The 14,862-nt window shown below is 54.4% G+C and overlaps 1 protein-coding gene across 16 annotated transcripts in view; it reads left to right on the plus strand.

Annotated features, from left to right (window-relative positions):
• Positions 1-14,862, plus strand: part of AK8 (adenylate kinase 8) — a 132,946-nt gene that overhangs the window by 57,793 nt on the left and 60,291 nt on the right. For 14 of the 16 annotated variants that reach the window (XR_006343300.1, XR_006343299.1, XM_043916504.1 and 11 more), the window contains one exon: positions 1,960-2,049. Coding sequence is in view for 14 of the 16 variants with exons in the window: in XM_043916504.1 (XP_043772439.1) it covers positions 1,960-2,049 (90 nt within the window). In the remaining 2 variants the exon portion in view is untranslated. Of the gene's footprint in view, positions 1-1,959; positions 2,050-2,391; positions 2,799-2,879; positions 3,587-14,862 lie in introns of those variants that run through there. The other 2 variants (XM_043916511.1, XM_043916512.1) reach the window with 2 other exon arrangements.

Below are 14,862 nucleotides of genomic sequence, written 5' to 3' on the forward strand. Positions count from 1 at the left end.
CTTTGTTAAGGTGGGATTGGGCTTCCCAGGTGGCACTGGTGGTAAAGAGCCCTTCTGCCAGTTCAGTAGACATAAGAGACATGAGTTTGATCCCTGGGTCGGGAAGATCTCTGGGAGGCGAGCATGGCAACCCACTCCACTATTCTTGCCTGGCGAATCCCATGGACAGAGGAGCCTGGCAGGCTACAGCGCATAGGGTCGTAAAGAGTCGGACACGGCTGAAGCAACTTAGCACGCACCTACGAGGTGGGATTAGGTGTGCTTCCTCTGGGGCTTGTGTATCCTTACACCTGAAGCATGGCCTTCCTGGAGTCTCAGCTGTGGGTCTGAGGTGCTGAGCGAGGTCTCTGACTCTGGCCATCGGCTGCCGGCCTCATCTTGCCCTGTACGGACCCCCAGTCAGTTCCCAGCAACCCTGTGGCCTCTCTCCCCCAGGCCCTGTGGAGCCTCCCCTCTACACATGTAGTCTGGCATTGATCAGGGACTCCAGGGAACCCTCCTGCAGATTTCTAAGCCTGCTCCCACGGCCCCGTCCACTGTTCTGTCCTACAGAGTGCAGCTGCCTCAAGGCCCCAGACTCCAACGCTGTGTCCCCCGCTGTGTCTGGGTTCCACATCCCCCTAGCCGTGGGACGGGCAGTACCTTTAGGTCCAAGTCCAGGGTGAGTGAGCCCCACTCGGCGTGTCTCCTTTCTCAAGGACCACAGCCCCACATGTCTGCTGACCAAGTGCCTGAAAAGAGTTGCCTCATGTATTTTGTTTAGTTTTATGGCTTTTTATGACAGAAGGGAAATAGGATACCTGCTTCTCCCTCCTGGTCAGAACTGGAGGCCCAGCCTAGTTTTGGTGTCACACAGACCTGGGTTTGAATCCCAGCTCTGCCACTTACTCGCTGGTGACCTAGGACAGTACACACCGCCTCTTTGGTTCTTTCTCCTTACCTAAAAAGCTGCAGTTAGCATGCGGGCTGGATAATACCAAGCATGACTGGCAGGCACAGTGCTTGGTTTAGGGAAAGGTCTCGGCTGCCTTTATTACTCCTTGTTAGCGAGTGAAGCCATAGCCACTCTGCACACGGTCGCTGCTGCTACACAGAGAATTGAACATGTCACTCCAGAGGAGTCCGTCTTTGGTGGTCGTCATCCTTAACATTCAACTCATCCACTTAACTTTAGGATTTCCATTTCTTCAATGTAGGAGGTCAAGTCCTTACCTTTAAAGTTAAGAAAAGTAAGACTGTGCTATTAACAACTCTTGAAAACGTGGCTGGACTCTTCCGGCTCTGGCTGTCAAGGTTTTCGTAGCCAAGGAGAGAGCAACTGTGTTTATTCCTTCCACGTTCGGTAACTGGCACGCCCTGTGTGTTAGCCCCAGCTGGGGTCTAGAGACACAGTGGTTGCTCATGACAGAAAGGCACCTGTGCGTCCTTTTGTTGTAGAGCTTGATGGTGTCTGGACTCGTTATCACAGGGGGCCATGGCAACTCCAGGGTCCCCACCCACCCTTGAGTGATTAACAGTGTGAATGTGGGCATCACGCCAGTCCACATGGTTCTCTGCCAGAGTGTCCATCCTCAACACCCCCAGGGCCGCGGTCTGTACTCCCCGGTGTCACCGAGGCCCTGCGGGTCCTTCTCTGGTGGTGACAGTCCTTGTTGTGTCTTCTCCACGCCGTCCATTTTTAATATGTGAGTTCATTTTTAATATGTCTTTCACCAAATGCATTCTTTTTCATTCCACAGCATCCTTCCTCAGCTTCTTTTTTATTTCCAATTCCTTTTTGATACTTCCTTTCACTTGGACACACGCCCACACTCAAAAAACCCTTTTATATTTTTTTCAGTGACCTTTTTTTTTCCCCCTCAGCAGGCAGCACTGGGTTTTTGGTTTTTTTTTTTTTCCTTCTCATTCTTCCTTCTATTTAAAATTTAACGGGCTTCTTTCTGTTCCTCTCTCCTCTAGTCTGCTGTGGGCAACTGCTCAAAGAAGCCGTGGCGGACAAGTCCAAATACGGCGAGATGATCCAGCCCTTTTTCGAGAAGGAGATAGCAGGTAGGCCATGCTGGCCGTGACTCCCAGAACCTTCCAGGCTCTGGAGAGAGACTGTTCTGTGTGAGGCTTGCTGGGCACCTGGGGGCTCCCAACTGGGAAAGACCACCAGGAAATGGAAGCCGGGCTTTCTGGGAGGCAGAGGCTCTGGTTTTGTTCCCCAGCTGGTCATCCTGGCTTCCAAGCGATGGGGGGCTGGGGGGCGAGGTCTGTGAACCTAATGCATCTCCCTGATGGTGTGAGGCAGCCCTGTTTCTCAAGAATGCTTGCTGTCACTTAAAGCTGGGAGCCAGGAGAGGCCCAGAGCTGCCCACCTCTTTTCCACCTCCTGTCCCAAAACACCAGGGGCCAAGATTCTGATCTGGTCAGCAGCCCGAAGCCAGGAGGCTCAGACAGCCTTGCAGACCTGAGGACTGACTGGCCATTGGGCCTCAGGGGAGGCTGGACCGGGTCATCTTTGCAGAGCCCCTCTGTGACCTAAGCTCCGAAAGCGCGTCCTCGATCCCAACCCGTTCTCTCCTGTTTCCCGAGTCCACAGATGAGCCCCAGAGAAGGGGCGAGGTGCTCAGGCCACAGGCCTGCTGGCTCACATCTGGGCTCCTCCATGGGTGGCGTGTTTTCCTCACCCACATCTCCCATGCTTGTGTAAAGGGCTGTATGTAGCTTCTCTGTGCGGTGAGCACAAGCGCGTTATCACGTCTGCTATGAACAGGCGCTTATTATGAAGAAGGCCGACCCAGAAGGAGGAGGGGGCCGTGGTGACGGTCAGCGCACGCTGGCTGGGACACCCTCACTGCTCAGTGCTCCTTCCTCCTCCTGCCACTTCTGAACAGGCTGCCCGCCCATGACCCCCGCTCTGAGGGCCCGCCTGGGGAGGACGTCCTGGCCTGGCTCTCCCCAGGCCCTCCTTAAGGTGTCCTGGTCCCCGCGGTGACGTTCCAGTGAGGCGAGCAGAAAGGGATCCCCCAGACGCAGCGATCAGAGCAGGGAGCCACGATGATCTGAGCAGGCGAGTCTGTTCGTGTCACCGGCTGGTGAACAGGGTCAGCCAGCGCAAGCTCTGGTGCTTCCCTGTCTGGTTGAGATCCCGGGGTGCCCCTGCCCCCCCACCCCACAGCAGCCACAAGGCCCGCCCGTCTCCGTGGAGAGGTGGAGACAGAAACCCCGGGTGCCGGGTTCACACAAGCGCGGGCTGGGATGCACGGGCCGTGGGGGCAGCGGGATGGAGGCCCAACGCCTGCTCAAGCTCACTCACCCTCCGGCGAGCCCAGCTTCCCTGCCAGTGAGGCGGGGGACGGGGTGATCGGCCCTCTGAAAAACATCCGTTGCCTTAATGAGTGAATAAGATAACAAGTTAATAGATTTATGTCATTTTAAATGTTGCTGCATGGTATTCCCTCGCACTGGGTAGGTAATTTGTATAATTCTCCCTGACAAAGCATTTCTTGGTTCAGAAAGAAAGACAGTGACCAACCAGATGAGGCAATGTTGACAGGGGGGTAAACCTCAGGCAAAGGGAGGCAGAAATTCCTTGCCTCTTCTTGGAACTGTTCTGTACCTTTGAGTTTATCAAAATAAAAAGTTGTGAAAAGTAGATATTTAGGTGTTTTTCAGATTTGCACTCCTCTCAGTGATCCTGTAAGGCACCTTCCTGTGACTGGGCAGGTTTGCAGACACCCCTGATTAGGTCAGAGGGAACGTATGCCCGGGGGCCGGTGACACTGGACTAAGGCGCCCTGCCGCCCCTGGGCACCAGACACTTGAGTCCTCCATGGCTTTGCATCTCTGGATATTGCCTAGTTATTCGTTTTCTATCGTGGCTGAAACACTCAGCGCTTTGGAACAACACGCATTTCTTCTCTCACGGTCCTGGAGGTCAGGCGTCCTAAAGTCACGTGGCGGCAGGCCTGCCTTCCTTCCCGAGGAATTCTCTGGGGACGGTCTGTTTCCTGGCCTTTCCCAGCTTCCGGAGGCCCCTTCCTCCATCGTCGCAGTCAGCCTCTTCAACCCTCTCTCTCTGCATGCTAAACACAGACCCAAGGGGCCTTTCCACTGGTGGTCAAGAGGCAGAGTTGTTTTGGTTTTTAGTTTTCCTTTTTTTTTTCTTTGGTGGATATAAGGAGACTGAGCGCACACTTCCATTTCCCGCACAAGGAGCCAGACCTTGGCAGCTTCAGTCTTCAGAGCTTTGTGCTAATGTTTCCCTCCGCAGCCTTCTCTTTCCTTAGACGAGGTAGCTCTACACTCCTCCACTTCCTGCAGAATTAAAGACACAACAACCACCAACATCGTATCTTTCTCACAGAAGCAATAAGTCCTGTCATTTCACTAATCCCCATCTCGCAGGGATAACAAAGAATGCATTTACATTCATCACCACTAACAGGGGCTCATTAGTGGGCTGTGGAGACGCTGCCGGGGAAACCAGAGCGCCCAGCTGCTGGAGGACGCACGCGGGAACCACCCAGGCCTGGCCGCCCGCATCGCCGCCCTCCCAGCAGAAACAGGAAACGGAAACTTCAGTGATTCTCCACTGAAGTCGGGCTTCAGGAGAAAATCTCGCTGAACCTGCAAGCGCCATGTTGCCACCTCACGTGCCGGCGTCCGCGCGCCCGCGGCCGGCGTCGCGCCTCAGGCGCAGACTTGGGCGGGTGGTGATGGACCGCATCACCCCTGAGTTCTGATCCCGGAGGAGACAGACGGGAGGAGAAAGAGACAGGGCCCTGAGGGTACAGCTGGGCTTTTCCTAATACGCCCCCGACCAAGTGCAGACCTGGGGAGGCAGCGGTGTGGCGGGGACGGGCCTGCCCAGGCCCTCCCCAGGAAGAGCCCTGAGTGGGGCCTGAGGTGGGAAGCGAATCCGTCCACACGAGGGCGACGGCCCGCCAGCCGGAGGGTGGGAGCTGGAGGGACAAGGTCCCCCGAGGAGTGACTCTCCTCTCCCGGCAGGAGTGAGGCGGGCCGGAGGGCCGTGCCTTCTCCCCACACTGCCCTGGGTCCGAAGGGTCCCCCGAGCCCGCACGCGCGGTGGGGCGCGGCCCTGAACACTTTCAGCCACTGACAGAACGTCTGGAGGAAGGAAACTCGGCTGCCCCTCTGTCCTGTGGGGCCGTCCGGACGACTCGGGTTTGCCTCCTCAGAACCTGGTGGTGTTTCAGCTATCTCAGCTGGGGGACCAGCTGCAGTCCTGGGAACCCCCGCCGGGGTTTCCCCAGGCGAAACCCAGAAGGTTCCAGAAGTCCTGCAAGGATTTCCAGAAATCCTGCACGGGCAGAGAGTATGGTAAGGACCCACAGGCCTGCTCACCGGGGGCACAGCCCCGCCCCTCGGGGCTGGCAGATGTCACTGTCAGAACACCCTGCCCTGCAGCCAGCCTAGAGTAGGCCACCCCCCGGTCACTCCCTCTGAACACCCTGCCCTGCAGCCAGACTTGTGTAGACCACCCCCCATCACTCCCTCTGAAGGCAGGCAGTGCCCTGCCAGGGGCTGGACCTCCTCTGCCGGGGACTCTGCCCTGTGCTCCCAGCAGCTGGCCGGCCTGGCCACACCTGCTGCCCGTCTTTCTCTGGGACTCCTGCCCTGGCTCCACGCGCCTCGGAGCTGCGAGTCCGTGCGGGGAGCGTGGTTATGGCGGGGCGTCTTCACAGCCGTCGCTGCCGCCAGCAGCCCAGAGAGTAGACCCAGATGTCACCGTCCCCCCACGGAGCCACTTCCTCTTACTGCCCCCACGGGCCTCCTGATGTGATGTCCCAGCCGCGACCTCCGCAGACTCAGTTATGTTCTTTTATATCCTCACGGGTGCTGCCAACACCTCCTCCTTTCAAATCAGCCGCAAAATTAATAACGGCACTGCCGTCCCCTCTTCCCACATTTACCGGGCACAGGACTCCAGGGCCCCATCTTCGCTCGTCCCAATCTCTTGATCCCGGGCTTTTGGCGGCTGCACTGTGGCCGGAGGGTTGGGGAGACGCTTGTTCCATGCTCCAGATTTTGAGATACATAGGTCCGACCTCCTAAACGCATTCGACTGGAGCTGAGCTGAATAGAGCAAGTTGACTCCCCAGGGCCCCACACGGTGCTCCTCAGGCAGCCGTGTCCCCGGTGGGCCCAGAGAGGGCGCTGCTCACGACACGGGGGGCCAGGCCGCCCAGCACACAGGCTTGCCTGCCTGGGAGCTCCTGTTACTTGCACACGGTTGCAGAACAACTGAAAACCCTTCTGGGCTTTTGGAAAAATAACTTCTCAGCTGCTGAAAAACCATTTAAACTTCAGTGGTCAGTGCTGGCGGACTCCGTGGCCATTTTGTGCTATGGCCATGTGTGCAGACATTGTTTTTTTCTGCCCAGAATTAGCCAAGGGGGCAGCTAGAACTCAGTTCTCCGCTTAAACCATCGGTGACTCCCAGTGGTCACCATCTCCAGATGACGTACCCTGAGCCTTCTCTGTGCTTCATTCCTACCAGAGGGCCTTCTGGATGTGAGGTTTTTAACCCCAGAGACCTGAGCTTCCCAAGGAAGGCAGCCATCTGTCCTTGCTCATTGAAATTCTTGTTTCTCAAGTTTCACTTAATATGAAAACTAACTCTCTCATTGGCCTCAGCTCACCTTAGGGGCTTTTTGGCTAAGGTCAAGTGTAGTGTGGGGGCTTCCCAGGTGGCACAGTGGTAAAGAATCTGCCTGCCAATGCAGGAGACATAGAGATGCAGGTTTGATCCCTAGGTCTGGGAGATCCCCTGGAGAAGGAAATGGCTGCCCACTCCAGTATTCCTGCCTGGGAAATCCCATGAACAGTGGAGCCTGGCGGGCTACAGTCTGTGGGGTCGCAAAGAGTTGGACACAGCTGAGCACACGTGGCTTTATTTTTAGTCCTTCTCCTGGGAATTTCAGCCATAAATTACGGTCCTGTGACTGCTGGTGGTAGATGTTAATATAACCTCATTCCAGACAGCTGGGTCTAATCAGTGGTACGCCACCATCTCTGGTTCAGAATGGTGGCCTTCTTCCCTGGCTCTGGTCATGGTTCTCATTCTTGGACTTTGCTTGTGTTTTCTCTGGAGATTGGTGACCTAGGCAAGATATTAAAACAGCCAAAGGAGTATTTCACCCTCGCTGGTTTAGTCTTTGCACTCAGTGTGTGAGATGCTTGCCTAGAGCTGTCCCCATTGTGCTCCATTCGTGCAGGGATGTCAGGTGAGGGGGCCGCCAGTGACGGTGTGTCCCCGGGTGGGGTTTTCAGGTCAGACCCCAGCTTTTCCCACCTCCTGGATCTGCAGGATCAGAAGGGAGAACTGAGCACCTGCACCCAGGTGCTGCCAGCCCAGCACCTGCCAACCCAGCTCCTTGACCAAGGTTGCAGGGGTGGGGGGGTGGGGATGCGGCTCTCCTCACTCCCTTCACTTCTGTAACCAGCACTGCCCTGCCAGCATCCCCCCAACAGTTGGAGGGGGTTCAACTGAAAGAAGGCCTGGATTCCTTGGCACACATGCCAGATATACACTGACTTTTTTAGGTGAGAAAACAGCTCTTTAATTGGCATAGTAACTTTCCCCTAAATGCGCAAGTGCTGGCATGTAGAAAAGATAACGCGGAAGACAGATCATTACCCCATGTTACCCATGCCCGCTCCCATAAACCCTGTTATCGCCAAAATATTTCTGTCTGGAGAAGGTCCCTCAAGGCCTAATAGAACCTGAGAAGAGGCGGGAGGTTTGAGGGAGACTCCAGACTCTTAATTTGCACCCTTTCTGGTAATGAGACCTCACCACAGCCAACGCAGCCATCGGAACACAAACAATCCGAACCAGCCCCAAACTGGCATGATTACGAGCATTTTTGAGAGGCTTCCGTGAGTACACGTCCCAGGAGGCCCAGATCAGATCTCAGCCGAAGGGCTGCCTTATTTTTTTATTTTTTTTTGAGGGGGAATTAATATTCTCCTCACTAAATGCACACTAAAGATTCGACAATACACCAGCTTTTCTCTTTTGTTAAAACCTTGCAAAGAGTGGCTGAGTTGAAAGACAAAGTAAATCTTCCCATCTGAGGAGGTAAGCGGCGTGCTATTTCTTTTTCTTTTTTTTAATAGCGCAGCCTCGGCAAGCTGCTAGCTGTCTTAGCACAGAGGGGAGACCCCGAGGGACCCCGGCCGGTTTCCAGCAAGCCTTTGCATGTGGTGTGTTTGTACCAGCTGAAGACAGCGCATGACTCTCTAAATAATTTACCAGTTGATTAATGGACTCACAGGGGTATAATTAGGAGAGAGAGAGACCATGGGTACAGTAACCAGTACAGTGCTTGGGGGAGCAGGAGCCTTTATTTTTATAAAGAAACTTTCTGGGGTGCTGGGCGTTTGAAGCTAACTTGGGAAGAGCTCAGTGCCTCTTCTCTTTTGAAGTGGAAATAGGACAGTTTGAATCCGTCGAGTTTAATTTTTCACAAGCTTTAGGGGCCCTGCAGTGCAACTCCCTTTTTATTATTGAAAAAACTCTACATTTTTCTTTCATTTTTCTCCACACACACACACACACACACACACACACACACACGCACACACGCACACACAGACACACACGCAGCCCAAGCAGTAAGTAATAAACACATTAATTTACTCTTTTACTCAACGTGTATTTTATCCGCTGCACCTCCCCTGGATGCGTCCCCACGGGTCCCCTCAGCACCCCCACCCAGACCCGCCCCCGTTGGGCTGCCTGTAGGTTGATTAACGGACACCCCAGTAATTTATGCATTTTTAAGAACCCTCACCTCCGTCTTGACAATGCTTTTGAAGTAGCTCCTTTTTTCAAGTCAAACTTTTGACTTTTCCGCTGGGACCGCTACAAAGATTTTCTTCTGGAAACTAGGTAGGCGCCTTCCTGCCGAGCCGGCCCAGCAGAGCAGCGGGTCTCAAAGTGGGGGTGCGTTATGAGGGGCAGACACGTGTAATGAGGACAGCGGTAGAAAGGGGGTCAGCACGCCGTTTATCAACAGGGTTGTGCCCCTAGAGGGTCCAGCTCTTGAGTTTTTAAGAACTAGACTTTGGCTGCGAGAGTGGCACTGTCTGTCTACGTTATTAAGATGATGCCCTGCTGGGGCGTCAGCCAAAGGTCTGTGGCCAAGAGGCTGCAAAGCTTTCTGTTCGGTGGCCAGAGCGGCAGGGAAACTGAGGCAGTGAGGGGCTCTCAGCTCACCCGTGCGTCCGGTCCATGAAGTAGCCTCTCCCCCTGGAAGACGGGGGCCTGGCCACTGTGGCTGTATCAGCAGAGGGGCCGCGCAGATGGTTTTCCTGGGCTGAGTGTCCATCGGGGGCTTGCCGTGTGTCAGGCACAGAGATCACAAAACCGGAGGGGAGCCCAGAGGGGCAGGGTGTCCTTCTCACTCCTACCAGGGCTTCTGGAAGTGTCTCCTCTCCACGGGCAGCCCTGGTGGCTTCCGGCCCACTCAGCTGTGAAATCGCCTGCGACAGGCCAGGCCCCAAGGCCCCCGCCTTCTCCTCCAGCCAGGAGTCTCCCCCTCACACCCCCTCCAGGCAGGTGTAGCTTGAAGCCCCTTGCCCTCTGAGTACCCTGGAGGGGAGCTGACACTGACTCTCCTGTCGGGCTGTGAGCAGGGCCCGAGGGGTGTCGGGGAGGCTGCCTTCAGTGACCTTCTGCAGCCCCTACACCTCGGACAGTCGCCACGTCCCTCAAACAGACTTCCCGTCGCCACGTCCCTCAAACAGACTTCCCGTCGCCACGTCCCTCAAACAGACTTCCCGTGGGGGACTTGGCACAGCTGTGATCGCCGGGGAGAGGGGCACAGGGCCCTCGCCCCGCGGCTCTGCCCTGTTGTACCCTGCCCTGAGCTGAGCAAGAAGGGGGCTCAGGGTAGAGAGAGGTAGCGGGGTACGATGGGGCGGAGGCACACAGAGAGGGGAGGGGAGCGTGTAGAGTGTACACCCACTCCAGTGTCCTTGCCTGGGTTCCCAGGGACAGAAGAGCCGGGTGGGCTACAGTCCATGGGGTCACAAAGAGTCAGGCACGACTTAGCTACTGAGCGTGCCTGCACACAGACCGCGCCCTTCCCCTGCCCTTCCCCGGGGCATCCAGACCTCGATTTCTCCCATCCGTGACCCTGAGCACTAGATCTCATGGCCCTTCTCCCCTTGGGCATGGTTGGGTTACAGGGAGGTGAGACGGGCCTCCTCTGGGACCCCTCCCAGCACCTCTCACTGTGTGTTTCCGCGTGGGCTCCGTCTGCTCCCCAGTCCGCATCGCCAGCGTGGCTCATGGTAGGAGCTCAGCGAATGTCTGTGAGCGAACCCATGAATGAATGAGCAGATGAGGGCACAGCCGCTGTCCCAGGACGGCATGGCATAGCAGTGCCAGGCGGGCCCGCCCTGTGGCAGCTTTGTCCTGCTGCCTGCATTTCTACACTGGTGAGACCCCATTCATCTCAAGGAACAGAGGGAAAACAGGTGCTGGCAGGCGGCAGGCAGCAGGCGGCCTGAGGGGTTTCCAGAGAGGTGGCCGGAAGTGTTCCCTCCCGGAGAGTGGAGGGTTAAGCTGCAGGTTTGGGCTGTGGACTCACCACTCTATTCCGGTTCAGGTTCTGCCACTGGGTGACCTTGGGGTGACCTTGGGCAAGTCACGCAGCCTCTCAGGACTACCATTTCCTCATCTACAGTGTGAGCTTTCCACAGTACCACAGTCATGGTTGGTTAGGTGTCCGCATGAAAATGTGTCTGTGAAACGTTTAGCACCACGCATGGCACACAGCTGGGGCTCGCCTAGTGGCTCAGATGGTAAAGAAAGCGCCTGTGATGCAGGAAACCCGGGTTCGATCCCTGGGTCTGGAAGATCCCCGCAGGAGGAAATGGCAACTCACTCCAGTATTCTTGCCTGGAGAATCCCATGGACAGAGGAGCCTGGCAGGCTACAAAGGGTCACAGAGTTGGACCCAGGGGTGCGACTATCACTTTCACACTTTACGGCACCCAACAGGCCACTTATCAGATACTATTATTATCATTAATAGTTACAGTAGTTGTCATTCTCATAATGATAGTAGAAGTCATGGTAGCAGTAGCAAGGTCATGTATGTTTTCACGTACCTTACATGTACATGTATTTAACATACATGTGTATGTTACACAAGGTCATATACACAAACACACATGTATGTTTCATACGTGGACTTCTTTGATACCTTATTCTCTTCCTGTAACTGATGCCAGCTTTGGGCGCCTGGTCCCCGTGGTCACTAGGAACTGGCTGAAGCCTGGTCCGCTCCGCCTCTGGGGCCCCGCTATCTTTTGGAGCCGCCCTACAACGTGATGGCATAGAAGGACGGCTGTTTCACTCTGCTCCTGATGTCCTGGGTCAGGATTTCAGGCAGGGCAGGGCAGGAGGACTCGACACCACTGTCTGACTTGGGCCTTCCTTGGCACGGCTCTAACGACTGGAGGCAACTGGGTTGGGTCATCCATCTGGGGCCCTACGTGTGGTTCTTGGTCCTGGTGTGGACCTGGTTTCTTGCCTCTTCTCCCCGCTGCATCTGCTGGGGCAGGACCCTTTGTCCCCACGCCTGGTGCCTGCAGTGAGGTGCTCAGGCCTCCCCCGCCGTGTAGCATCACCTCGTGGTAGCTTGGGCTTCCTTGCATTGGTCAGCCCCCTTGTGTGATCCTAGCTTCTCCCACAGCAACATCCCAAGGAGGCCAAGAGCAGCCGTTGTGGATGGGGTGGGGGGTGGAGGGTGGAGGATGGGGTAAGCGCTAAGGCTTCTTCTGACCCACCTCCGAAGTCCCAGAATGAGCTTCCAGCTCATTCTGTCCATTGACTGAGTCAAGATCGGCCCAGATTCAAGGGTTGGGGGGCTCAAGCCCACCTCTCAGCTGTAGGAAAGTGAAAGTCTCTCAGTCGTGTCTGACTCTTTGTAATTCCACGGACTATAGGCCCACCAGGCTCCTCTGTCCACGGGATTCTCCAGGCAAGAATACTGGAGTGGGTAGCTGTTTCCCTTCTCCAGGGGATCTTCCCGACCCAGGGATCGAACCCAGGTCTCCTACACTGTGGGCAGAATCTTTACCGTCTGAGCCAGCAGGAGAGCCCGGGGGTAGGAGGGCCACCTCTGATCTGCCGCCGTAGGGAAGGCTTGGGTTCTGGTTCCGTTCGGGAGTGGCTGCATCCGGTGACTGAGTGAGGCTGAACACAGACTGCCTCATGGGTCCTCAAAGCTGGGGGTGGCCTGGCTGCAGACCTGCCACCTAGCGGCTTGCTGGGAGCTCAGAGAACTGAGTCCAGTTCTCTTTTTAAGAGGAAGAAGCCCCAGCTGAGAGGTAAGGTGACCCATCCGGGGCACGCTGCAAACGAAATGCAGAGAGGAGGGCAGAATTCACGCTGCTTCTTCCCCTGTAAAGGGGGCAGAGTGCGGAGATGGGGCAGGTGACCCCACAGCCCAGTGGCCCGGGTTTAATTCTGGGCTCCCCGACCCATTTGTATGTGGCCTGGGGCAGATTACTTCCTCTCTCTAGGCCTGCATTTCCTCATCTGTAAAATGGGTTTGTTATGAAGATTGCAGGAGTCAATACTTGTATTAGAAAAAAACCCAAGCTCACAGCAGAGCCGAGTCAGCGCTATAGCGCGCGTGCTTGTCAAATCAATGCGTCAACGCGTCTTTTCCACCCAGAACACCGGGCTCATGGTTGTTTCCTGGTTTCCCAGGAGTTGCTGACTTTCTCCTCACGGGTCACGTGAGCACTGGCCTTCCCCCTGCCCCTGAGATGTGGGGGATATAACTGGTTCTGAGCCCCGACTGCATTAAGATGGAAGGAAAATCGTGTTCTGGGAACTCTTTGATCCGTGGCGTGCAGTTGGTGTTAACACTGCACTTTCCCACAGTCCAGTCCAGATCTGGATTGCTGGCCTGTCTCATCTTCCACGGAAAGGTGTAAAAGTGGGCGTTAAGATAGGAATGACTAATGACCAGATTGTCAGACACAGTGTGTCTCTGTGAGCATTTTTATTAGAAGTCTTCTGAATTTGCTAAGTGAAGCGCCATTCGTTCAGAGAATGGCTGTTTTTTAACTATTTATTTTGGGCGGCCCTGGGTGTTGGTTGCCGCGTGCAGACTTGTTTCCTGTTGTGCTGAGCGTTGGCTACTCGCGTTGCAGGGCACAGCCTCTAGGATGCGGGTTTTATCAGTTGTGGCCCATGGAAGAATGCCTGCTTTTAAATGGTCTTTTTTTTTCTCATCTAGAACCTCATTAGCAAGATAAGCTCAGGGCTCACGGTTGGAGTTGCCCCTCCGCTGCAGACGGTTCAGCGGTGCTGGCCCCTCACGTCTTATCTTTGCTTTGGCCCCAGGAGACGTGGCAGAGAGGGGAGTGATAGAAAGTGATCGAAACAAACAGCTGCTCACCAAGGGCCGAGCAGCCTCCCAACTGGCAAGGGCCCCAGCCCTAACGTACTTTTCTGGGCTTGGAAAAAAAAGCCAGTGTTAAAACAAATTGTTGGCAACCATAGGAAGAAAACTTCCAGTTGAAATCCATTTGCTGATTCTGGGAGGAAATAAAGCTTGTGAATTATTTTATTTTTTAAAGCCTTTTTATTTTGTATTGCAGTATAGCCTATTAACAAGGCTGTGACAGTTTCAGGTGAACAGCCAAGGGACTCAGCCATGCACGTATGTGCATCCGTTCTCCCCCAGATTCCCCTTCCATCCAGGCTGTCACATCACACTGAATAGAGTTCCCTGTGCTAGAGAGTAGGTCCTTATTGGTTATCCATTTTAAATGTAGCAGTGTGTACATGTCCATCCCAAACTCCCTAACTATACCTTTCCCCAGCTTTCCCCCTGACAACCGTAAGTTCATTCTCTAAGTCTGTGAGTCTTGTTCTGTTTTTTAAGTTGATTTGTATAGTTTTTTTTTTAGATTCCACATTTAAGGGATGTCATATGATAGTTCTCTGTCAGACTTACGTCACTCATTATGATAATCTCTAAGTCCATCCATTGCCGCAAATGGCATTATTTCATTCTTTTTAATGGTTGAGTAATATTCCACTGTGTGTGTGTACCACATCTTTATCCATTGCTCTGTCAGTGGACATTCTGGTTGCTTCCACGTCTTGGCTATTTTGAATAGTGCTGCAATGAACGCATATATCCTTTCAGATCACGTTTTTCTCCAGATGTATGCCCAGGAATGGGATTGCAGGGTCATATGGTAGCTCTATTTTTAGTTTCTAAAGGAACCTCCATACTGTTCTCCATAGTGGGTGCACCAATTTACATTCCCACCAACAATGCAGGAGGGTTCCCTTCTCTATACACCCTGTCCCGCATTTACAGTTTGTGGGAAAACTTGTAGATTATTATTTTTTTAAATTGTTATCTCCTGGCACCATTGTCTGACAAGCAGATTTAAATATTGTTGTTGAATACTCGAGATGTGAGGAAATAGATTTTTGGAATCTAAAGAAGCCTTAGAAGACATCTGTTCCATCTTGTGCCTGGGAAACACTGCTGGCCAGAAGAGGCGTTTGTCAGGGCAAGTGACTTGAGTTTAGGAAGGAAATAAGTTCTCCACGGGGGCTTGCTCCCCACCCCTGAAGAATGGTGGAGTGCAACCAAGTCGAATAACCCACTTTCTTCTCCTCTGGTCCTGTGCTGGTTTCAGAAATGTTGGGTTTATCCTTTTAAGTGCTCACTTGGGGCGCAGGATCCATGGCTGACCAGCAGGTGGCAGTAAAGAATAAACAAAGCGCATCACTGAAGGCCCCCTCTGGCCCCAGGCCCTGCCGGCGCTGCTGGCTCTGCAGACGCTGATTTCCGGCTGCGG

This window comes from Cervus elaphus, chromosome 11 (assembly GCF_910594005.1).
Source record: "Cervus elaphus chromosome 11, mCerEla1.1, whole genome shotgun sequence".
Taxonomy (NCBI): Eukaryota; Metazoa; Chordata; class Mammalia; order Artiodactyla; family Cervidae; genus Cervus; species Cervus elaphus.